This window comes from Bos taurus, chromosome 10 (assembly GCF_002263795.3).
Source record: "Bos taurus isolate L1 Dominette 01449 registration number 42190680 breed Hereford chromosome 10, ARS-UCD2.0, whole genome shotgun sequence".
In the NCBI taxonomy this organism is placed as follows: domain Eukaryota; kingdom Metazoa; phylum Chordata; class Mammalia; order Artiodactyla; family Bovidae; genus Bos; species Bos taurus.
Window position 1 is genome coordinate 100,950,896 of NC_037337.1, and position 25,124 is coordinate 100,976,019.

The 25,124-nt window shown below is 51.0% G+C and overlaps 1 protein-coding gene across 9 annotated transcripts in view; it reads right to left on the bottom strand.

Moving 5' to 3' along the window:
* FOXN3 (forkhead box N3) overlaps positions 1–25,124 on the bottom strand; it is a 448,976-nt gene that overhangs the window by 119,171 nt on the left and 304,681 nt on the right. For all 9 annotated transcript variants that reach the window (NM_001206687.2, XM_005212146.5, XM_024997328.2 and 6 more), the window contains one exon: positions 10,132–10,196. In NM_001206687.2, coding sequence (NP_001193616.1) covers positions 10,132–10,196 — 65 coding nt within the window. The remainder of the gene's footprint in view (positions 1–10,131; positions 10,197–25,124) is intronic.

Genomic DNA, 25,124 nt, shown 5'->3' on the forward strand with positions numbered 1-25,124 from the left:
ATGAAGCACAAACTGGAATCAAGATTGTTGGGAGAAATATCAATAACCTCAGATATAAAGAGGACACCACCCTTATGGCAGAAAGTGAAGAAGAACTAAAGAGCCTCTTGATGAAAGTGAAAGAGGAGAGTGAAAAAGTTGGCTTAAAGCTCAACATTCAGAAAACTAAGATCATGGCATCCGGACCCATCACTTCATGGGAAATAGATGGGGAAACAGTAGAAACAGTGGCAGACTTTATATTCTTGGGCTCCAAAATCACTGCAGATGGTGACTGCAGCCATGAAATTAAAAGATGCTTGCTCCTTGCAAGAAAAGCTAGGACCAACTCAGAGAGCATATTAAAAAGCAGAGACATTACTTTGCCAACAAAGGTCCATATAGTCAAAGTGATGGTTTTTCAGTAGTTATGTATGGATGTGAGAGACGGACCATAAAAAGAGCTAAGAGTGAAAGAATTGATGCTTTTGAGCTGCGGTTTTGGAGAAGACTCTTGAGAGTCCCTTGGACTGCAAGGAGATCCAACCAGTCAATCCTAAAGGAGATCAGTCCTGGGTGTTCATTGGAAGGACTGATGCTGAAGCTGAAACTCCAATACTTTGGCCACCTATTTCTCATTTGACTCATTTGAAAAGACTCTGATGCTGGGAAAGATTGAGGGCGGGAAGAGAAAGGGACGACAGAGGATGAGATGGTTAGATGGCATCACTGACTCGATGGACATGAGTTTGAGCAAGCTCCAGGAGTTGGTGATGGACAGGGAGGCCTGGAGTGCTGCAGTTCATGGGGTCGCAAAGAGTTGGACACGACTGAGTGGCTGAACTGAACTGAATACAGAATAATGTAAGGAATATATACAGCCAGACATGAAAGGTCACAGGGTCTGATTCTGTCTGGGGGAGGTGTCTGGAACAGGCAGATCCTAGAGACAGAAGGTAGCCCAGCGGTCACGCCCTAAGGGTCGTGGGGCCCTCTGACCATCGGAGCCCACAGGGGGCTCTTCTCTAGACTCCCGCCTCCCACCTCCTCCAGCTTCTCCACACATCGGCCACTCCGGCCTGCCCCTTCTCTCTGAAGCTCCTTCTCCTCGTTTCAGTGACTGCCTCCAGCTTCCAAGTGGCTTCTTCAATGTCATGGCTGTTTGCTGTCAGCTACATTTCTCTTCCTACCATAATGTTAGGTCTGAAAGATGGAACCTTTTCCCTCTTTTTCATTCGACAACCCCCTGAAAATTCTCATCTATGCCTGTAACTTCCACGATCACTTCTGGATTGACAACTTATAGAACGCCCTCTCCTATCCACCCTCCTTCTACTGAACTCCCGCCTTGGTTTACACATCCTCCTGAAACAGCAGAACTGGTTCACACATGCGTAACTCACACACACCCATCTGGGAGGGGCCTGGCCCACAGGGAGCTCTGCACATCAGGTCCCGTGGAGAGCCGGAGTTCCGCCCAGCGGCCCTATTTCTGTCTATGGGGCCAGCCTCAATGCTGGATTTTCACAAACGGGGTTACTGAGGGCAGTGGGATGGAGACTGGCCGAAACTCAAGTCAGATAGGAAAGTACACGCTATGTGACCGAGGCTTCTCAGCGTATGTGCCAGGCTGGCGATGTCAGGAAGCTGGCATGAATCTGGAGTCCCAGGAGACAGTGAGGGTCAGAACTGGCCAGAGGCTTCTCTTAAAATTGCATTTCCTGAGTCAATCAGAGAAAGACAAATACTGTATTACGCATATGTGCAATCTAAAAAATACAAGAAACTAGTGAATGGAAGAAAAAAAGCAGCAGACTCAGAACAAATTCGTGTTCACCAGTGGGGAGGGGGAGGCGGCGACGAGGCACAAACTGTCGGATACAAACTAAGCTACAAGGATATACTATACGGCACAGGGAATATGGCCAATATTTTATAATAACTATAAATGGAGCATAACCTTTAAAAATTGTGAATCACTATATGGTGCACTTATAAAATATTGTATAACAACTATGCTTCAATAAAAAAAAGATTGGAGTAGAAATAAAACAGAAATGCACGTCCGTTTAGTAACTTACGAGCATATTCTCAGTGACCACACGGAACGTGAGTGATGAGAAGAGCAGAACACCACCCCGAAACTCCACTTGATAGTAAACAAAAACCGTCAGGTGACTTTATTACTGTATTCCAGTTACATAAATATCTTTACAAATAACTCAGTGAGAACAGTAAGAGAAACACGCCAAGAGATAAGGGCTCCTCTGAAAAACCTAAAGGGCTTCTGCAGGCCAGAAGGAGACAGAAGGCTATCAGCACTGCGGGGGAAACGTAGAGAGGTGTTTTTGTTCCCTTTCTGCTATTTCTAATTTTTTTTTTGAAAACGGGTGTGCCTAGGGGCAGGAATCAAGAGAGTTCTGCATTAGGTGAATTCCCTCTTTGCAAAACAGACAAAAGAGTCAGCTTGTGGAGCAGATTAGATGAAAGAGGCCAAAGAGCCCGGGGCTCCAACCAAACGGGAAAGAAATGCAGGGGGAGGGGCAGGAGGAGCGCGAACAAAACCAGGGTCTGGATGCAGAGAAAGACGGATGCGCCTGGAGGAGGGACGTGGCCCTGCACACTCCTGGGGCCACCAGGAAAGAACCGCCAGCAAGGCTGGCGGCAGGATCCGAGGTCCCGCCAAGACGGGCAGTGTGGGAGCCCACTCCTCTGAGGAAATTTGAAACTTTGCACCCTGAATACACAGCCAGGATTAAGGATCAAAAACCTCAAGCAAGAAATAGTCAAAGGGTAAAAACTCTCACTATTGGAGTTCCGTGGCAGCCCAGTGGTTCAGAATCACCCTGCAATGCAAGGGACACTGTTTCAATCTGCTCGCCACAGCCAGAGAAAGGCCTTCCAGCACAGGACGCCCAGCACAGCCCAAACAGTCAAGTAAACCTTTAAAAAATAAAGCCAAACTCTCACTATTAGGTATCTGTGAGGTGTTGGGTCGCGTGCTGAGCTGGACGGATGTTTTCATGTTCACACCCTCCTTTAATCTCTGCAAAGATTCTGGGGAGCACAACCCATAGCCCCATTTTACAGACAATGGAAACTGAGGCCCAAGGGCAAACAGCCAGTTCTTAGAGACAAAGGAATTCAAACCTGGGCTGAGGTGCTGAATCTGTGCTCTTTTTAAGGAAATCTACATTCCTGCTGGGTGTAACACAATCAAACAGAAAAGAATGTAACTCAGATTCATTTTGATATATGGCAAAACCAATACAATATTGTAAAGTTAAATAAAATAAAATTTAAAAAAAAGAAAAGAAAAGAATGTAACTCAGTCTTTGTAAGCCAGGGAACTCGCCGGGAAGCAGTCCTATTTGAAAGGAATCTAATATAAAGAGGTGAACAACTTGTCTCTCAGATCCATGTAGAAATCCATCTGGAATATCCCGTTTTTTGCCCTGTTCTGAGAATCACTGTGTGTGTGCTTAGTCGCTCAGTTGTGTCTGACTTTTTGCGACCCCGTGGACTGTAGCCTGCCAGGCTCCTCTGTTCATGGAACTCTCCAGGCAAGAATACTGGAATAGGTTGTCATTCCCTTCTCCAGGGGATCTTCCCAACCCAGAGACTGAACCCAGGTCTCCCGCACTGCAGGGGGATTCTTTACCGTCTGAGCCACCCCCAGTGGACAAGGGAAGTTACAGCAGAGAAGATGAACAGCACAGGACACCACACTTGGGACGTCAGCCCCCTTTTCCTAAGATTCACAGTTCTGTAAAATGTTATAATAACTAAACTCTGGGAATTCAGCATGTTCTCAATGCTTTACTAGGACTTCCCTGGTGGCTCAGCTGGTAAAGAATCCGCCTGCAAAGTGGAAGACCAGGGTTCGATCCCTGGGTTGGGAAGATCCCCTGGAGAAGGGAAAGGCTACCCACCCCAGTCTTCTGGCCTGGAGAATCCCATGGGCTATATAGTCTTTGGGGTCATAAAGAGTCGGACACGACTGAACGACTTTCACTTCACTTCAATGCTTTACTGATACGAATTCATCATTGAGTCCCACAAGGACCCTACGAGACAAGCATGTCTATTATTATCCCCACAGAGAGGGTGAGCCCAATGTCCAAGAAGCCAAGACAGTTCATTTCCACGTTGTCCAAACCTGTACTACGATGCCTCCCACAGGGCTTCCCAGATGGCGGTAGTGGTAAAGAATCTGCCTGCCAAAGCAGGAGATGCAAAAAACTCCGATTTGATCCCTGGATTGGGAAGATCCTCTGATAGGAAATGGCAACCCACTCCAGTATCCTTGCCTGGGAAATCCCATGGACAGCGGAGGCTGGCGGGCTACGGTCCACGGGGACACAGAGAGTGGGATGTGACTGAGCCACTGAGCACGCTACTATCTGAGACCTTTGAGAAAGGCCTCGTTCGAGGATCAGGATGTAGCCAGCAGCCACGGACCTGTCTCCTCTCCTCAGACCATCTGCTGAAGGGAAACACTCCTTCCACTGGGCTGAGCCTCAACACCATTTCGACCCACATTGGGGACATTGTTAGGACGGACCAGCGCGGTCATCTACGGGAAACCCCTGCCATTTCTGAGGTCCACTCTTTGATTCGCAGGCAAGAACATGAAACCCTAGGCATGCCATGAGGTCTGTCGGGTCACAGCGGTTATTACCAAGCAGCAGAGCTGGGACCCCAAGCAGGTCGGTCACTGGTAAGGCACGGCTCCGTCCACTAGAACTCGTTTCTGAGGCACTGAGTACTTGCTGTGGAGTCTGTCACAGCAGCAAATACACCAAAGAGAGGCACTACACCGCACACATTTCAGCTGGAAAAACCCGCAGAGGAGCTCCGGAACAGAGTAAGCGGTCAGTGTCGTGGAGCAGACACACAGTAGGACTCCCCGCAGAGTGAGTCCGTGAAGCCCCTGGGAACCTGGCGTCTGAAGCAAGTCACCTCGGGGCACAGCCGACTCCCCGCAGGGTTCCCAGCTCCTTGCGCGCCCGGCGGAAGGAGCGGCGGCCTCTCCTCCGTCTGCTCCCGGCCTGTGGCGGCTCTGTCCTGCTCTGCGCGAGGGAAACGCCTGGAAGGTCTTCTTCCCATTTCACTAGTGCAGCTGGGGGGCTGTCAGAAGCGAATGGAGAGAAGCATCTGCCTGCGCGTTATGGGGGTTTATTCGAATTCCACTCCTGCGTTCTGCGGGAGCAGCGCTAGTAACAGCGGCCCCACCCAGGAGGGCCGAGAGGGTGCAGGTCTGCCTGGCGAGGGGGCGCATCGGGGTTTGAAGGGCTTTTCGAGAAGAGCGGGGAGGCGGGGTCTGCCCGGATCGCCAGTGGCGCCCGGCGGGCTTCCCCAGGGGACTCCAGCCCCATCCCCGCCTGAGGCGCGGAGACAGAGAGCAAAGGTGAGGCCGGGCCCACGCGGTCAGCGGTTAGAGCTGCGGAGGCAGCAGCTTCTCTCCGAACAAAAGCCCGTGCGGAGCTCGGGGGCCTGCAGAGCCCACGAAGGCCCCAGGCAGGCGGACGTGGAGGATCCGAGGCCCGGCGGGAACAGGAGCAGGGATGACCCGCACGGTGGAGGGAGCGCCTGCCCGGGAGCAGAGGAGGGTCAGACCAGGGCTGAGGACCGCCTCTGACTAGGGGTCGCTGGCCCACTAAAATAATTCAACCACGGCTGACGTTTAAATGAAGGAACCTAATTTTCAGTCTGAACGAGTGAATGGAATACGTGTGTATATGTGTGCAGGGGGGACAAGGGTTGGGGCTCGGGAGTTCCAAAAGGGGGAAAAAACACACAGACACACACATAAAATACCGTTTTCATTAAGAAAATAAGATGTTATTACTAATACCTAAGAAATTTTAATTTACCTAAGAAAATTTAATACTATGGCCACCTGATGCAAAGAGCTGACATTTCTTGAAAAGACCCGGATTTTGGGAAAGATTGAAGGTGGGAGGAGAAGGGGACGACAGATGAGATGGCTGGATGGCATCACTGACTCAGTGGAGATGAGTTTGAGTAAACTCTGGGAGTTGGTGATGGACAGGGAGGCCTGGTGTGCTGCAGTCCATGGGGTCGCAAAGAGTCAGACACGACTGAGCCACTGAACTGAACTGAAGAAATTTTAAAACATATTTCACAAGGACACCCTATTCCATACTCTGTAATAAGTTATAGGGGAAGAGAGTCTAAAAAGGAATAGATATATGTATATCTGGGCTTCCCAGATGGCGCTAGAGGTAAAGAACCTGCCTGCCAATGCAGGAGGCACTGGAGACTCAGGTTTGATCCCTGGATAAGGAAGATCGCCTGAAGGAGGGCATGGCAACCCACTCCACTCTTCCTGCCTGGAGAATCCCATGCACAGAGGAGCCTGGTGGGCCACAGTCCATGGGGTCACAGAGAGTCAGACATATGTGTATGTATAACTGAAGCCTTGCTGTATGCCTGAAACTAACACAACACTGTAAATCAATCATACTCCAACCAAAAGGCTTTTTTTAAAGATAGTTTAAAAAACGTATTTCACACCCAGAGATCATCACAGAGACACGCAGAGACAGGCAGAGGGGACAGCCGGGGACACCTGTCAGCTGGCCACTCCTGAGGGCTCGGAACGAGCCACGCTCATCTGTTGGGCTCCATCCTGGGTCCCCTTTAAACAAAGGGCTGGTCCCTTCTGGCGCTCAGCTAGGTGTCTATTGTACAAGATCTGAAGTGCTCTCTACCCGCCGAGACTGTGAATGTCCTAAAATTGTCTCTTGCAGCCTAAATGGCATTTAAAATAAATACTGTGAATTGATGAAATGACCAATTATGTTAAGTACCCGTGCCTGGTGTAATCCAAACCAAATCTTAGCCCATTATCCTCAAAACCGTGAGATGAATCAGCAGGCCCTCTTGCCAGTGACCCTGCAAGAACCAGATCCCAGAGGCCGCACTGGCAGCACCTCCAGCGCTTCCAGTTGATTCCTGCAATCAGTTTTACGCTGGAAAAAAATACCTGTGCTGCGTCCCTGCTCAACAGCTCAGAAACCAAGTGGCCACCAGACAATGCACGCCAGCTCCCACTGCGACCACTAGGCTACCGGGTTCCACTGGGCTCAGGCTTGTCCTTCCATTACTTCCTCTTTGGAAGCTTTTCTCCTAAGACACACCCTGGAGTGCCTGAGGCATGACTGCAAAGTGCCCACAAGGCCCTGTTTCCACGCTGGGAGCCCCACAGCACTCTCAGCCTGTCCTCTCGTGCCCGCGGGCTCCGGTGGTTCCCCCTCCGGGCGCTGCGCCACTCTGGGCACCACCCCCCTCTAACCCTTTCTCCAAGGCCTTGAGCAAGTGTCAGCTCTCCCAGGAAGTGGCGGCCCCATGTGCCCTCCCTCCTGACAAAACCAAGGCTCAGCCCTTGAAGTAACTGACCTATCTGCTCCTTCTGCAGCTTCTAGATTCCTCCAGTCTCAGCCCCTAGGGCCAGGCCACAGAGCAGGTCCTCCCCGGCCCGGGGCAGCCTGGTTCCGCTGGTTCTGCCTGTCATCAGGGCCGACGGTCACAGCTGGGCTTTGCTGGCCGGCCACTGGGTCCGTGTGTGACCAAGCTTCACCTTCTACTCTGCTCCTAGAACTCAGCTCTTTAAGGCATCTTCTTGGCCTGCTGTCCCTATGCCTGTGACTGATCCTAGTAACAGAGTTCTCTCCCAGCCTGATTATCCAGGAAAACATCTTCCTGCTTCCCACAGACACTAAAAGAAGAAAGTGGACATATACAGAAAATATCAAGTACAAAGACGAGAAAGCGGCATAAATCGGCTACGCTTTCTTCTACTTGATCCTAAGCTAAACCTTCTGCTGGCATGACTGGGCAGCTCCCTTCTTTCTCTGCCCCTGTCTTTACTGTGAAACTTTTGTTCGTGAACATCAGCAACTTCTTAATGAGCACTGTCCACCAAAGAAACCCCGACATACGACGAATATCTACAAAACAGGAGCAGGCTCACAGACCTAGCGGGCAGACTTATGGTGGTCAAGAGGGAGGGGAGAGGCTGGGGAGGGAGGGACCTGGAGTCTGGGACGGGCAGGTGCGAACTGTGACATCAGGATGGATCAACAGCCAGGTCCTACTGTAGAGCAAGGGACTCCACTCAATATCCTGTGAGCAACCACAATGGAAAAGAATATGAAAAACGTGTATATATAGATTCAGAACCAAATCAATTTGTTGTACAACAGAAACTAATACAACATTGTAAATCCTTAATAAATACCTTAATAAAATAAAAAGGTATTAATTTAGAAGAATACACATAGTTTTAAAAATCTTACCATGATGTAAGTGTCTCGCAAACTCTTTATACAGATACAGCAAGTGAAGAAACAGGAAACACCATTAATAAATCTCCACCCACTCCCAAATTCTCACCACGATCCTGATTTCCACATGTACAAAAAAAAATTCATAGGACGTACTGAATTGGATGTGGATTCAACGAGCATCTGAAATCTGTAATAATTCAATTCTCAATGCCTAAGAGTAATTAGGAATGTTTAACCCTCTAAAGAACAGAAACGATGTCTACCACCCAATGAGACAGAATCTCACGATGAAATCGCTCAACTTCAGAAACCATATCAATTTTTCCCTCATGCATGTGCCCCGTAGAAATAACCAAACACTAACATGCTTAGAGCAAATCTTCCCTAATGTGGAACTTAATGAATAAAAACCCTGTAGGAAAATGCTCTCAGTAAATAAAATCACTTTTGTGAAAACAATCCAACCATGAATGACATTCATATCATTGCTACAGGTCTAGAGGAAAAATAAAGATGCGTACAACTTTGAAATCCACTCGAGAAAACCCAAAGGCTCATCATTTACACTTTCTGAAGGCAGCATTGAGTATATATTTTTTAAATTATGTCAATATTTGAAAGTGGAGGCATTTTCCAATTTTTTTCTTAAATAGGATATCTATAACGGTTATTAAAATCAGAATTAACCAGACCTGCCTGCCTAAATTTCACTGGGATCAAGCAAAGACACAAAGAAGTCTTAAGTCCCCAGTTTCGCAGGCTATATTAAAAAAGCGTGCAATTGTATGGCCTTGAGAACAACTTCACAAAGGTGACGGCATCTCTCACAGCTGCCTGAGCCACTCTGGAAACCTGAAGTTAAACACCTCTTTCCTTAGCTGCATTTCAGTCTGCTCTCCCCCACATGGCTGACCCTCGGCGTGTACTTTTAAGAAAAAGAGGCTTAGCAGCTCTCAACCAACCAAGGTTCACTGAAACTCCTCAACCTAGAGCCCAGGACAGGTCCGAAGCTCTTGGCACCAGCAACCCACTTGCTTCGGGTCAGTGGTGCCCCTGTGAGGCCCAGCCAGTCAAGAGAGGCTAGCGGCAAGGCCAAGTCAAGACCCTTGGGGGCAGCCGACTCCAGCTGGTCTGCAGGGCAGGCATTCTGAATGGTCATCTCCCCAAACACTTTCTCAAAGTAGACAGCAGGCATCTTGCTATCTTTAGCCACATAGTCTTCTTTGACTGTGGCCATTTCTAAAGACGCTTGACAGCAAAATTAGAGATGAAAGGCAGTTTGAATTCCTTGAGCGCACGGGATAGGAAGTTGTCAGGCAGCTGAGGACAGAATGGACAGCAGGGAGAACACCCCGCTGGGCCCCCCGCAACTGACGCCTGCAGGGACACGAGGTACGGGTGTGACCTCTGAACCTCTGAACCCGCCACAGTTACCCTCTGGGGCACCCATGGATGTCGGACAGCAAGCAAGAAGTGCATCTGCACGAGGCCCGAGCGCCCAAACACCCACAGCATTCCTCGGAGCCCAAGCACGGGCAATCCGTAACAGGGTTTGACTGCGGTTTTCTCAACCCATCTCTCACCATGACATCATTATGCGTAATTCCAATTTCACCAAAGCAAGCCAAGCGCTTCTCGAATCTGACCAGTGACGACAGACCAAAGAAACCGTCTCATCTCAGACCAACGAGTCACAGCAACCAGGAGACAAGGGGAGGACAGAAGAAAGAGACGTGGAGACACAGGGCCACCCCACAGGAGTCACCCAGGCAGGGGGCAGGAGTCCCCCTCTGCGAGGAGGGTGGGGGCGCGGGGGCGGGGGCGTGCAGAGACCTACCTTGCAGGAGGGCTCCGTTCCTCTTGAAGAAGGTGCTGCCTGGCCAGAGGGGTGGACCTGATGTGCTGAAACGGAAGAGAAAGCAGCGTGAGCAAGAGCCGTCCACACTCGCTCGGGGGACGGCCTACAAACACGTCCAGGTGGCTTCCAAACACCGTCCCAGCTCTGCAGTATCCACGCCCTCCGAAAACGCAGCTTTGGAGAGCGTTAGGCTCCTTGAATGATGAGTGGGCTTCATCTTCCAAAGCGCAGAACCCGTCTGTGTGGGTATTCTGATCACCGTCTCAACCCTCCTCTTTCTCTCGGGCACGGAAACCATTTGCAAGCAAACAGAAGGGCAACCTCAGTTCAATGCCAAAGCTCTCAACTTTCGCTAAACTGCTCCTCACTTTATGACTTCATGAGGTCAAGAACTCCCATCCATGTCTTCTGAGGGCAGCAGGTTTTCCACCACTTCCGGTGCCAATGGCCCAGTGCAAAGGCACGTTTCCCTTCTGGCGTTTCTGCTACCACCCTTAACACACAGATCTGACCTTGAGCGCCGCCCTCTCCCCTCCCGTTTTCAATTTCTTGGCTTACAATGTTGCACTCCGTATCCTATAAAACATTTTGCAGCTATGTTACCACTCACAGTTCTGTAACAGGAGAGGCAAGAAAAGTGGAAAGATCAATGCATCACAAAGACACTTTATTACATTTATAGACCAGCATTTTCACTGTTTTAAGACACCCAGTGAAAAACTTTATAACCTAGCCAGTCTTAGGAAAATATCCTTGGAGTGGAAGGGAGGTGATTCTAAATCAAGGATTGGTTGAGATTAATGTTAGTGAGCACTTAGTCAAAACTGTTACTACAGCCAGCCCCAGAGGTGGCATAAATTACTTTCTCCAAAATAGAATGTGGCAAACGATCCTGGTTAAGGCATTATCAATCACCTTCAACATTAAAAAAGCGAGTCTGAATACACGTCTGAAGTTTGGCGAACATGAACACACACACACACACACACACACACACACACACACACACACACACACACACACATATATATACAGAACAAAAGTCTGAAGGACTCGACAGTGAATGCTTCTAGAGTCAATCAGGGTCTCCAATAATGCAACTTGTTAACAAGGAGGAGAGATGTCAGGGACACACCCTGCTGACCAAGACTTCACTCCCGGGGATGCAAACGGCACAGCAGGTATGGGGACTTGTGAGGAGCAGAGAAGGGAGAGGGACAGTGCTGCCGCACACAAACGCGTCAGAATAACGTCAGACGCGTCGCAAGACGCACGGCGTGAGCCCTGACGTAAATGATGGAGCTTCTGTTTGACTCTGGCTCGGGTCCACCCCGCCCAGGGCAAGCGAGGCTGCTGCGTCCCCGCGGTGGCGCTGGCAGCGGTGGCCCCCCGCGTGCCCGGAGCCGCGCACAACAGAGGACCTGCCCGGGTCTCAGAGCCGCTGGGTGCCAGCAGCCAGCAGAGCGCTCTTCTCTCGGACTCCCGTCCGCTTCCAATCTGAGGCTGTTCAAAGTCCCATGAAGAGTGAAGTGCATGAAAATGCTTAAGAGTATCATTTCACAACCCCAGCCGGCTCCTGAGGCTTTCCCACCTTATTTTTATAAGAAAGCAGGAAACAGCCACCTGGCTGTTGCCAACACTGCATCACCTGATGTCTAAAGGGAATTAAAAACAGAGGACCTCGTTACAGAGGAGCTGCTGCTTCTGGAGAATTCAAGAACAGGCTACTATTGCAGAAGCCTCAATATTCGGCTTGCTTCCCTCCAAGTCTCCTCTTCATCCTGACCCTGATTTGGCTGAAAACGGAGTGGACAGCCGGGGTGGAGTGAACGTGGGGAAGAGAGGACGCTGGGTAAACCCAGTGCTGTAGATGCGGAACGTTCTCTGTAGGACGGAAATCCACTCAGAGACGTCTACAGCGTCCCGCTAACGCAGCTACACCCCCGCCTCGGCGGGGACTGCCGTGCTGCCGCACAGGGAGCCGGGCCGCCCCCTGCCCGCCCTGACGTGGCCCCTGCCGAGACGCGCATTCACCTGTGGTCTCTGTCCCTCAGGTGACCCGTTCTCTGCTGTGCTCACTGCGAAGCTTTTGGGCTTACTGGCCTTATATCTCACACTCTTCTTTGGGATGGCTGCTCCCAAATGACATCTTCTAACTGTGTTGGAGAAGACTCTTGAGAGTCCCTAGGACAGCAAGGAGATCCAACCAGTCCATTCCAAAGGAGATCGGCCTTAAATATTCATTGGAAGGAGTGACTCTGAAGCTGAAGCTCCAATAAGCTCCAATAAGCAAGCTAGTCACCTATGGAGAAAAGCCCGTTCATTGGAAAAGCCCCTGAGGCAGGAGAAGACTGAAGGCAAAAGGAGAAGGCAGAGGATGAGATATCAGATGGTGTTACAGACTCAGTGGACGTGTGTGTGTCGGTGTGTGTGTTTGTGTTGGTGTGTGTGTGTGTGTCGGGGTGTGTGTGTGTGTCAGTGTGTGTGTGTGTGTGTCGGTGTGTGTGTGTGTGTCGGTGTGTGTGTGTGTCAGTGTGTGTGTGTGTGTCAGTGTGTGTGTGTGTGAGTCACTCAGTTCCATCTGGCACTGCCATGGACTACAGGGGGGTCGCGCAGTGCTGGGCGTAACCCAGCGACTCACACACGCCTCTGTCCACTGAGTCTGTGATGGCACAGGCCTTCGGTGCGGGCCCGTGGACTGCAGCCTGCCGTGAGTCTGAGCAAACTCTGGGCGACAGTGAAGGACAGGGGAGCCTGGCCCGATGCCGTCCACGGTCACAAAGAGTCAGACACAACACTGTGACTCACCAACAACTCAAGCCACCCCGGAAACCACTCACTCACATGGCAAATCAAGGGGTGGGGAGTGGGGCGGTGTTTGCGGGGGTAGAAGGAGGACTCTCCTTACTCAGTGACCTAAGTGCCAGTCATCTGTGTTACCAGCGGTCACTGCCCTGGGCAGGGGCCACAGGAGCTCCTTAAGTGGGTCCTCAAATACACAGAAGAACTGTACCAAAAAGATCTTCATGACCCAGATAATCATGATGGTGTGATCACTGACATAGAGCCAGACATCCTGGAATGTGAAGTCAAGTGGGTCTTAGGAAGCATCACTACGAACAAAGCTAGTGGAGGTGATGGAATTCCAGTTGAGCTATTTCAACTCCTGAAAGATGATGCTGTGAAAGTGCTACACTCAATATGCCAGCAAATTTGGAAAACTCAGCAGTGGCCACATGACTGGGAAAGGTCAGTTTTCATTCCAATCCCAAAGAAAGGCAATGCCAAAGAATGCTCCATCTACCACACAATTGCACTCATCTCACACGTTAGTAAAGTAATGCTCAAAATTCTCCAAGCCAGGCTTCAGCAATACGTGAACCGTGAACTTCCTGATGTTCAAGCTGGTTTTAGAAAAGACAGAGGAACCAGAGATCAAATTGCCAACATGTGCTGGATCATGGAAAAAGCAAGAGAGTTCCAGAAAAACATCTATTTCTGCTTTATTGACTATGCCAAAGCCTTTGACTGTGTGGATCACAATAAACTGTGGAAAATTCTGAAAGAGATGGGAATACCAGACCACCTGACCTGCCTCTTCAGAAATCTGTTATCAGATCAGGAAGCAACAGTTAGAACTGGACATGGAACAACAGACTGGTTCCAAATAGGAAAAGGAGTACGTCAAGGCTGTATATTGTCACCCTGCTTATTTAACTTATATGCAGAGTACATCATGAGAAACGCTGGGCTGGAAGAAGCACAAGCTGGAATCAAGATTGCCGGGAGAAATATCAATAACCTCAGATATGCAGATGACACCACCCTTATGGCAGAAAGTGAAGAGGAACTAAAGAGCCTCTTGATGAAAGTGAAAGAGGAGAGAGAAAAAGTTGGCTTAAAGCTCAACATTCAGAAAATGAAGATCATGGCATCCGGTCCCACCACTTCATGGGAAATAGATGGGCAAACAGTGGAAACAGTGTCAGACTTTATTTTTGGGGGCTCCAAAATCACTGCAGATGGTGACTGCAGCCATGAAATTAAAAGATGCTTACTCCTTGGAAGGAAAGTTATGACCAACCTAGATAGCATATTCAAAAGCAGAGACATTACTTTGCCAACAAAGGTTTGTCTAGTCAAGGCTATGGTTTTTCCTGTGGTCATGTATGGATGTGAAAGTTGGACTATGAAGAAGGCTGAGCGCTGAAGAATTAATGCTTTTGAACTGCGGTGGTGGAGAAGACTCTTGAGAATCCCTTGAACTGCAAGGAGATCCAACCAGTCCATTCTGAAGGAGATCAGCCCTGAGTGTTCTTTGGAAGGAATGATGCTAAAGCTGAAACTCCAGTACTTTGGCTACCTCATGCGAAGAGTTGACTCATTGGAAAAGACTCTGATGCTGGGAGGGCTTGAGGGCAGGAGGAGAAGGGGATGACAGAGGATGAGATGGCTGGATGGCATCACTGACTCGATGGACGTGAGTCTGAGTGAACTCTGGGAGTTGATGATGGACAGGGAGGCCTGGCGTGCTGCGATTCATGGGGTGGCAAAGAGTCAGACACGACTGAGCGACTGAACTGAACTGAACATCCCCCCGCAGTGGTGCTCACATTCCCAAATTACAGCGGTCATCGACGCATCCAGTGGGATCCTCCCACCTGGGAGTGAGCAGGGCAGGGCCTGCCTCCCATGCCGTAGGTATGGAGGAGGAGGGACATGTCCAGCTCATCAGGGCAGGTCAGCCCCAATGCGCCACAGAGACACCGGCAACAGCCTCGACTTCGTTTCTCATCGTCCGGCTTCTCTTGCAGGCTTCTGGCGCTCAGCCCTGAGCTGTTCTCCTCCATGCAAGAAGGCTGTAGATGGTGTTTCCCTAGGACTCTCTCCGAGCAAAAACCCCAGGGTAGAAAAAGCAATCAGCTCTCCATACATGACAGACAGACCCGTGGGCTCAGACCAGAAGAAATGACCCAACGCTGGCACCACAAACGTCCTATTTCAGTGGCACTCTAACACAATCCCACGACCTTCAGCCATGAAGAGCCAAACCCACATGTGGCAAAGGAAGTCGACCGATGGGTTAAGAGGGCCCGGCTTGCCAGAAAAGGCAGCCTGTGAACTGACATCTGAGAACACGGGCCCAGCTGACCATGAAGACCAGGGCTGAGCCAGCAAGTCCCAAGGGACACGCCCTACGGTCCAGGCAGCACAGCCAGAATCTGCCGGAGAAGCACTGCCCCGGGGCTCATGCTCGCTGCTAGGTTCTGGCAACTCTCAGAGGGACAGTGAAGTCAGAAGGCTGCCCGGCCCCAAGGTGGCCCTTGGTATGATGGCGTCATCGGTCATGTGACACCCATGGGCTTTCGTCACGGGCAGGACTGGCTGAATAGTAAGACCCTGGGAGTTTCTGGCATGAACCATACCCTTATTCACCAGCCTGGAAGTTCTGTGAGCCTAAGAAAAATCAGGAAAACACTGTGTATTCTAAGTACAGTCTAAGGGCAGGAGGAGAAGAGGGCAACAGAGGATGAGATGGTTGGATGGCATCATCAACTCAACAAACATGAGTCTGAGCAAACTCCCGGAATTAGTGAAGGATAGGGAAGCCCAGTGTGCTCAGTCCACGGCGTCACAGAGTCAGACACGACCGAACAACTGAACAACAAGAACAAGTTTTTATAAAGTCTTTGTTTTTCCCTAAGAACCCAGCTGCAGAATGAGAGCTGGTAGATCTAGAAAACAGGACGCAACATGATGAACCCGGAGCACATCGTGCTGAGTGAGACACACCAGTCACCAAGGACAAAGACCGGATGTGACCGCAGCAGTGGAGCTCACAGACAAGACAGAACGGGAGTTCCTGGAGGCTGGGGGAGGCTGCGGAGGCAGAGGGGGCAGGGAGCAGGAATAGCGACTGGGTTACTGGGTGCAGAGTTTCATTTTCGTGAGGTGAGAAGAGTTCTGTAGGTTGGTTCCCCACTGCTGTGAATGTACGTAACACTACTGAACAGTCCATTTGAATGGTTAGGATGGTACGTGTGATGGTATGTTTATTTTACACCGTAACAAAAAGTTTTAACATAAAGTGAGAGAGAGAGACACAGAGAGGGAAAGGATGAATACAAGAAGCACTCCCGAATAAGAGCTCTGGGCAGTGAGAGATGACCTTACACGCGGTCTCTCTGAAGGTCCCTGAAGTTAACATCTCTGCCAGACCGGCCCAGAGCACACGGAAAAGCAGAAAGCCCAAACCGACCAGGCAGGGGAAAGGGAGGTGGTGACACTGGCCTGTCCCAACCCGGCCCCTCCCGAGGCTGGAGCTGGCCTGCCAGGCTTCAGGCAGCAGAGCCGGTCTCGGCCAAATTCTCAGCACTGAGAAGCATGAAGGCAATTCTGCTGGAGGCCTGATGTCTGTCACCAGACCGTGTCTCCCTGGGAACAAAACAGTCAAGGCAAGCTGTAAAGAAGGGAGAATTCCTGAAAAAAAAAAAAAAAAAAAAAAACCTTGGAATTCTACTGTTAATTCTAAGTGTGAAGTGATCACAGGATGTCACAGGAAAACAAGCATGACCTGCAGCACATGCTAACTCAGATCTGTTGGCGGAAGGATGCCAGTCCTGGAGTTTGGAATGCAGGAATCAGGGAGACTTGGGTGAGATGGTCTTAGGTTTCAGAAAACACCCATCATAATTTGAGAGGCGTCACTAAGGAGCCCTGTTGGAAGTTCAGAACTCGCAGAGGGGCTCTTGACACCTCTGCAACCTTGCAGATAAAGCAGAGCGTGCTGGCATGCAAAGGGGTCTCAGCAGCCACCCGGTTCCAGCCGAGGTCTGCTGGCAGCGGCACAAGATCTGGACTCCAGGAACCTGACTGCTGAAAACACAAGGCAGAAAGTCTTTGCATCTGTCCGCATCTCAACTCCACGCCTATAAACTGGGGACAGTAACAGTGCAGCGTTAGAGAATGAAATAGACGACACACGTACCGAGGATGCTCCGAGCACTGCAGCAATCGCAGCGGTCATCTCGATTACAAAGGTACCGCAGTCAGAGAAGCGCGGTGACGTGCCCGGCGCCCTGCTTCCTGCTACATCCTGGGGACTCTCCCAGGCTGGCTCTCACCTTCGTTTTTATGACGGAAGAACCAACCACACCTTCACCTTCCTCTTCCCCTTAAGCATGCTTTGAGAACATCCCATTTGCAAATGTTCCTCCACCCAAAGTAGCAATGAACGGTGTCTAAAAACCCATCGGCTGGGAGAGGCTGCGCCATAGATGCCAGCTTCTCTAAAGAAAGCTGTAGCCCGCCAGGCTCCTCCCTCCAGGCTCCTCCGTACATGGGACTCTCCAGGCAAGAATCCTCCTCTGGGGGTCTTCGGGACCCAGAGATCGCACCCACGTCTCTTACATCTCCTGCATTGGCGGATGGATTTTTTCCCACCACTGCCACCTGGGAAGCCCCTGACAATCACTGGGAAGGCATTAGCAACGTGATCAAACCATCACCAGCAAGGATCACAGAAGCCACAACAGAGAGCGTGGCAAGATCGCGCTGAGGGAAAAACTCGGGTCTTAGTGAGACATGAAATCCCTCTGTCATCTTGTGCTAAGTCGCGCCCTTAGCCAAATGTTAAAACTTGGAGACTCATCCAGCCTCCAACTGGATCCACCTGCAAACCATCCCTGTACGCCCACCACAGCCAAGGCCCTGGATACAGCAGGGGCAGAGGGCCTGTGAGCGTCAGACAGAGGCGGCTGCTCTGGACTAGGACCTACTGTATAATGTTAAACACATCAATAACGTTTCACAGAATACGCTAAGAAGTTCAGGGCTGCCCTCCTCAAATGCGTTTGAGAGGTGATGCTGACCTGAGCCAGGGTTTCGTGACCTCAGCGCTGCTGACCTTTGGGGCCGGATGCTCTCTGTGGTGGGGGCTGCCCTGTGGGTCCTGCGGTGTTCGGCAGCCTCCCTGCCTCCACCCGCTGGATACCAGCACCGATTCTCCTCAGCTATAACAAATGAAAAGTGTCTCGGGGCCTCCCTGGTGGTCCAGTGGTTAAGAGCTCATCCTGCAACGTGGGGGACGTGGGTGCAATCCCTGCTCAGGGAGCTAAGATTCCACATGCCACAGAGCAACTGAGTCTGTGCACCACAGAGAGTCCACGCGCGCAACAAAGGAGCCCACACGACGCGGTGACGATCCAGAGGGGCCCAGCTAAGGCCCGGCACAGCCAAATAAATAAATGAACGGATGAGACTCACTGCAGGGGACGCAGGTTCAATCCCTGGTCAGGAAACTAAGATCTCACATGCCATGCAGTGCAGCCAAAAAATTAAAAATTATAATAATAAAATTAAAAATAAAAATGCCTCCAGACACTAAGAGAGCTAGTTCTTAGGTAGGTTGATAAGGAGTCCAGGCCCTCGAGGAAGAGGAGGAGGAGAGGGGAGGGGGAGGAAGGTGGAGGGGGAGGGGGGAGAGAAGGGACTTTTTTCTCTACATTCCTCCTTCTTAGTCACTAAGACCTCTTTTCTTAAGCCCTGAACTGTTATGGCAACAATCTATTTCACCTAAGACTACCTTTCTTTAAGCCAGGAGCTAATGATTACACAACAAACAGCACATCTTGCCAGAGGCTATGTTTTCCCTTAAGCACTGCGCTAATAATTATATAACAACAATGTATCTTGCTCGAGGACTTGTTTCTCCTTAACAGAAACCATCTGACTAATCCTGTTATGGTAAGAAGTATGTTGTGAGAGTGGGTCTGGAAAGACCCTTACAACCTTGAGACTTTCTTTTGATTTATTGTTGGTGGACACGACTGAGCGACTGGACTGAACTGAACCGACTGAAAAAGTATATAGATCCCTTGCTAAGACTGGCCACAGGGCACTCTCTGCCCCCTTCTGATGTCTATGTCAGAAGCTTCTCTGTCCCTTTTCCACTGTAAGAAGCTCTGAGTGACTGAAGCCGCATCTTGGGTCCCAAAGCGAAACTCTCTCCTTCAGAGATCGCGAGTCCCACACGGTTCGCTATCAACACTCCCGTGTGTCCTCTGGAAGATGAAACCGCCCCCTGCCAAAAACCACTACCTATGGTCAGCAATTCCACTAGGCTGGCCTCACGCTTCTCTCCATCCACCAAGCCCCAAACCTGCCTTGCCACACCTCATCAGGCAGAGACGTCACCCCTCTTTTCTGGAGCCAAAGCCGAGCCGGAGAAGCTCACTCATCCCCGTTATATCTACCCGTGTCTGCTCCTCCTCTGCTCAAGCAACATCCCTACTGCCCTCTCCTCCTCTGGACTCTTCCCTCCCTCCGCCACCCCTGGTCTCCGCTCACCTCCCACTGCCAGAACCAGCAACTTCTTAGCCTGCCCGTCATCCAACATCACCCAGTGCCTCCAGACCCACCTGGCCCCATCACCCTGCCGCGTGCTAGCGAAGACGGGGCTGGGCGCGCGCCGAGCTCTCCTCTCTGGGTCACGGGGGCCCCCGCCCAGAGCCGAGGCCCGGATGACTGCAGCCTGGCCCCCCAGCGTGGTGCCTGCCCACGTGCACCAAGGCGAGGCTGACCTTATTATTACTGGTCTTTCCTAATTACACAATGAGTCTGGGTTTGGCTGGGTTTTGGCCCTGGCCTGTAGACTCCAGTCCCATCCTGAGTTCTGCAGTTTCCGAAGTCCGCTCCCCTTGGCTGAAAGGTCTTGCTCCAGCGTTCTCTTCGCCTGATCAACTCCCACCCACCCTTGACGGTTCAACTCACATCCTGGGTCGTTTTCTGGTCTCCCGCACTGGTACCTCTCCCCACTCTCAATTTGGTGATTTCCATATACTCAGTTTGGCAACCCATCCTCTAGTGGTTCCCGACTTGAGGCCTTATACCTTGAATTCTCTTTCCATAGATGTGCACCTTTCCAAAGCCCAGGAACCCCATGGAGGTAGGGACCCTCAGAATTTAGCCATGTTCATTGCACACAAGGGCTGGTGTCAAATAGTAGAAAACAGAATCATTTCACACAGTAAGATTTCTTAAAAAAATCTCTTGGTAGACACAATTCTCTTACAAATGAACTAGCCTATACAGTAAGTAACACGTCTTCTTCCGCTACCATCATCTCAGATAAAAACTTAAAAATCTTTAAAAATGGAAACAAAATTACAAATCTCATCTTTGATTGTAAGTAATACATTTGGTAATTGGGACTCCCCTTTTCTGTGATTTCTTGATTACTTAGGAATACATAAATAACTAGATAAGTACATGCATATTTTTGATACTATGGAATACCTGTTTGAGTAGACTGAAGAAAGGCTGCTGGAAACCTGGGCTGCAGTTTGAGAGGCACCAGCGAGATGCGTCTCAGGAACAGATGCAAAGGTGCTGTCATTATCTTTGTGCTACACAGTTTCTAATTTTACATATGAAAACCAAGGCATCATTCAGCATAAAGTACATTATTTGCATGACATATTTGCATTTGTAAAACACCCACATTTACTTTTACTGCTTAATGGGCCTGGTTAAAATGGGCCACTCTGTATAAATGGAGCACACTGGTTCCCAACTCAATGGTGCTGATAAGAAAACGGCTCCTTTTAGATGCAAATGAACCTACTAATCACAATTAAAATGGTGGAGTTGAGGAAAGCTGAGCAGCTGTTCCAAGAGCTACAACTCTCGGGCCAGTTTGCTGTTGATCAGTCGCTCGGTCGTGCCCAGCTCTCTGCGACCCCATGGCCCGCAGCCCGCCAGGCCTCCCTGTCCATCACCATCTCCCGGAGTTTACTCAAACTCACGTCCATTGAGTCAATGATGCCATCCAGTCATCTTATTCTCTGTCGCCCCTTTCTTGTCCTGCCCTCAATCTTTCCCAGCATCAGGGTCTTTTCCAATGAATCAGTTCTTTGCATCAGGGGGCCCAAGTATCTTCGCATACTTTGTGAAGTCGGCTGGCCTCAGGGCCAGTTCGGTTCCAGCTTAATCTCGGGAGTAGCCCAGGACTCCCCAGAGTCTGCCCCAGAGTTCTCTGCCCAGGGGCCAATGGGATGAGCTCAGCTTTTTTAAAGGCAGTTTGGGGAGGTCAGAAGTGAAGTGAAGTCGCTCAGTCATGTCCGACTCTTTGCAACCACATGGACTGTAGCCTACCAAGCTTCTCAGTCCATGGGATTTTCCAGGCAAGAGTACTGGAGTGGGTTGCCATTTCCTTCTCCAGGGGATCTTCCCGACCCAGGGATCGAACCCGGGTCTCCCGCACTGTAGGCAGACGCTTTATGCTCTGAGCCACCAGGGAAGCCCTGGGGAGGTTAGAGGGAACTCCCAAATCTGGACTGACTGCGCAAGTGTGGTCATCAGCCAAGTTCAACGGACATAACTGGAGCAGAAGGAAGGAAGGCTGCGTTTTAAGGCTCAAGGAGGAGAGGCAAGACACAAAGGAATTAACTGGGGCCTTCCCTTGAAACCGTGTGGCCACTATGGAGAACGGCGTGGAGGGTCCTCAGTCACACACAGACTCTCCGCAGGACGTGGGAGCTCCACCTCTGGGCAGAGGCTCAAAAGAGCTGAAAGCAGGAACTCAAACAGTTGCTCACATGCCCATGTTCACAGGCGCACTATTCACAAAAGACAAGCGCGGAAGCAACCAGCGTCCATGGATGATGAATGGATACAGGCTATTTGGTAAATATATGCAATGGAATTTTATTCAGCCTTAAAAGAAAAAGAAAGTTTCGACACCTGCTATAACATAGGTGAACCTTCAGTGGCTCAGGGGGTAAAGAGCTTGCCTGCAACTCGGGAGACCTGGGTTTGATCCCTGGGTGGGGAAGACCCCCTGGAGGAGGGAATGGCAACCCACTGCAGTACTCCTGCCTGGAGAATCCCATGGACTGAGGAGTCTGGCGGGCTACGGTCCATGGGTCGGAAACAGTTGGACACGCCGGAGCGGGTTCACTTTCTATCACACAAAACAAACGAATACTGTGTGATCCTGCTTAACTCAGAACAGTCGGATTCATGAGAGACAAAGCAGAATGGTGGTCGCCAGGGGCTGCGAGGAGAAGGCGGCAGGAGTCGTCGAAGGGCACAGAGTCTCAGGCTTCCAAGATGAAGGTGCTTCTGCAGAGAATGGGCGGGGCAGCTGCAAGACAGTGTGGAGGACCTCAATGCCACTGGACTGCGCGCTTACGAACGACCAAGGCGGTACATTCATAACCTGTGTATTTTACTCTAATTACAAACAAGTAGTACTAGCTGTGTGTGTGTGTCTGTGTCAGTCTCTGAGTCATGTCCGACTCTGCGACCCCAAGGACTATGGCCCGCCAGGCTCTTCTGTCCATGGAATTTTCCAGGCAAGAATACTGGAGTGGATTGCCATTCCCTTCTCCACGGGATCTTCCCAACCCAGGGATTGAACCAGGGTCTCCTGCATTGCGGGCGGATTCGTTACTTTCTGAGCCACCAGAGAAGCCCAGCTAAGCAGCTAGATAAGAAAATAAATACACAACCATCCCCTACTGGCCTGCTAGACGCTCCGGCAGGGCAGGAGGCACCTCGCGCCTCTGCGCTAAGGCTCCGGAAACAGGAGCTGGCTTGCCCATCTTTCTCAGACTCGCCCACTCACTGAATAACACCATCTTCACACCTGCTGTGGGAACAATGCAATGAGGAAACCATCCTGTCCTCCAAGAGGCAGGGACATAGCTGGGCAAGTAGATAAAGAATCCGGGGCTGTTCAGACCATGACACAGAGGTCTGGACCCTACTGCCCTTGGGTCCCTCGGCTACTGAGCTATGACTGAAAACAGAGACTAGCCCCTTCTGCACAACAGCCCGCCTGATGGGCAGAAACTCTGGGTGCGTCTCCCAAGAGGCCTTCCCTGATTTGATCTTCATCTGTCCCTCCTCTGAGGCCTGGCAGCTGTGCCATCAACACAGAGACTTGAACATTAACTGTCCTGCCAGGTCCCCAGCTGCCTCCCCGGGGAACCTGTGGGTATTATTCAGTCGCTCAGTCGTGTCTGACACTTTGCCCTCATGGACTACAGCCCACCAGGCTCCGCTGTCCATGGGATTTCCTAGGCAACAGTACTGGAGTGGGCTGCAGTTTCTCCAGAGGATCTACCCGAACCAGGGACACTGGCAGGCGGGTTCTTTACCACCTTGTGAGCTGGGAACCCCAGGGAGGCCACAGACTCCCCAAGAGCGTCATGACCTTGCTGGGTGCTCAGCACCAGAGCTGGAAACTTGTCCCTGCTTCGGAAACACTGGTTATTATCCAAGCCCAGAGAGCAGCCCCCGGCATACTTTTAGAGGCATTTCTGGAGGGTTGAAACCCAGAGGCTTTGTCAAGGAACTCCTCCAACACGGAGTCACTGCCCACAGACAGACACCACAAAGCCTCTAGGAGCGGCTTGTGTGAGGCCGCGCGGCTGGGCGAGAGAGGCCGACGGGGACCCCGGGCAGCCCTGCCCCCAGCCAGGAGGGGCGGCAGGGTGTCCAGACCACGAGTCCAGCCCTGGATCCTTCCCTTGGCAGTGGTTTAGTGGAGGCCTTGATGACTGTGCCAGGCGGCTCCAGCCTAACAGGTGGAACCCGCTGGGCACCTGAGCGTCATGTAGTCGCAGAGAAGGGTAAGTGGCCTTTCCCCCAAATTCACTCCTCTAAGTGGAAAGCACCTCTTGAGTGAAAACACCATTCTGCCTTGCAATCCTCCCACCCTCTCCCACCACCAAGACGCGGGAAGGACCAGCCACACACCCGTCTCCTGCCCTGGGTCTGAGCGGTGTTTTCAGGCCGTGACGACCGCACGCTGCCCAGCACAGATAACGCCAGTAGCGCTGAAACAGCTTCCAGAGAAAAACCTCGGTAACAGTGCGAAAGCCACCACGACCTATTTATCTTTCAGGCTTGTGGAGATCAAGAGATATAAACATTTAATCCACGTTTTGGACACAGTTTGATTCCCAAAACAATGCTGAAAGCCAATCACGGATGAGAAAATGATCGTTTGTGGGGAAACTGGTTTACCCCGACTCTTAATTTCCTCTCTTTGAGGGCCAGGCTCACCCGAGACCCTATCAAGACGATAGACATACACGCTGAGCGTGGAAAGCGGCTACTGTGCAGCTGGGCACCTCTGTCTACATGTTCTATTGTGGGCACCAAATCTAGGCACTAAAAAGCTGAAGCTGCACATAACAGCAGGAAAGTTCATGTTTAAAAAATATTTCTCCTGTGGTTTATTTCTCCTATGGTTTATTTATCTAGTTATAGTTGGCTTTGAAGCAACAAAAAGCAATTTTCCATTTCCAAAAAGCAATCTCTTACATCTGCGAGGCAGCAAATCCTGTGATCGGCCTCAGCATCTCAACTTGCCTTTGCCCTCCCACTCCCGACGGAGCGTGAAGGGCTGGACCCCCTTCAGAGCCGCCCTCACCTTCTCCTGTCCCCTGACCCCCGGCCACCTCCCTAGGCTGGTGCCAAGCTGTGGCTTGCTTGGGACTCTCTTATTCTCAAATCGCCCCATGTGTACGCTGCGTGCGTGCCAAGTCACTCACTCATGTCCGATTCTGTGAGACCTCAGGGACTGCAGCCTGCCAGGCTCCTCTGTCCACGGGATTCTCCAGGCAAGGATACTGGAGTGGGTTGCCACTTCCTTCTCTAGGAGATCTTCCCAACCCAGGGGTCGAACCTGCACCTCTTACGTCTCCTGCATTGGCAAGCGGGTCCTTTACCACCAGCGCCACCTGGGAAGCCCGGAGTGTACCCTGCTGCTGCTGCTGTCACTTCAGTCGTGTCCGACTCTGCACGACCCCAGAGACGGCAGCCCACCAGGCTCCCCCGTCCCTGGGATTCTCCAGGCAAGAACACTGGAGTGGGTTGCCATTGCCTTCTCCAATGCATGAAAGTGAAAAGTGAAAGTGAAGTCGCTCAGTCGTGTCCACTCTTAGTGACCCCATGGACTG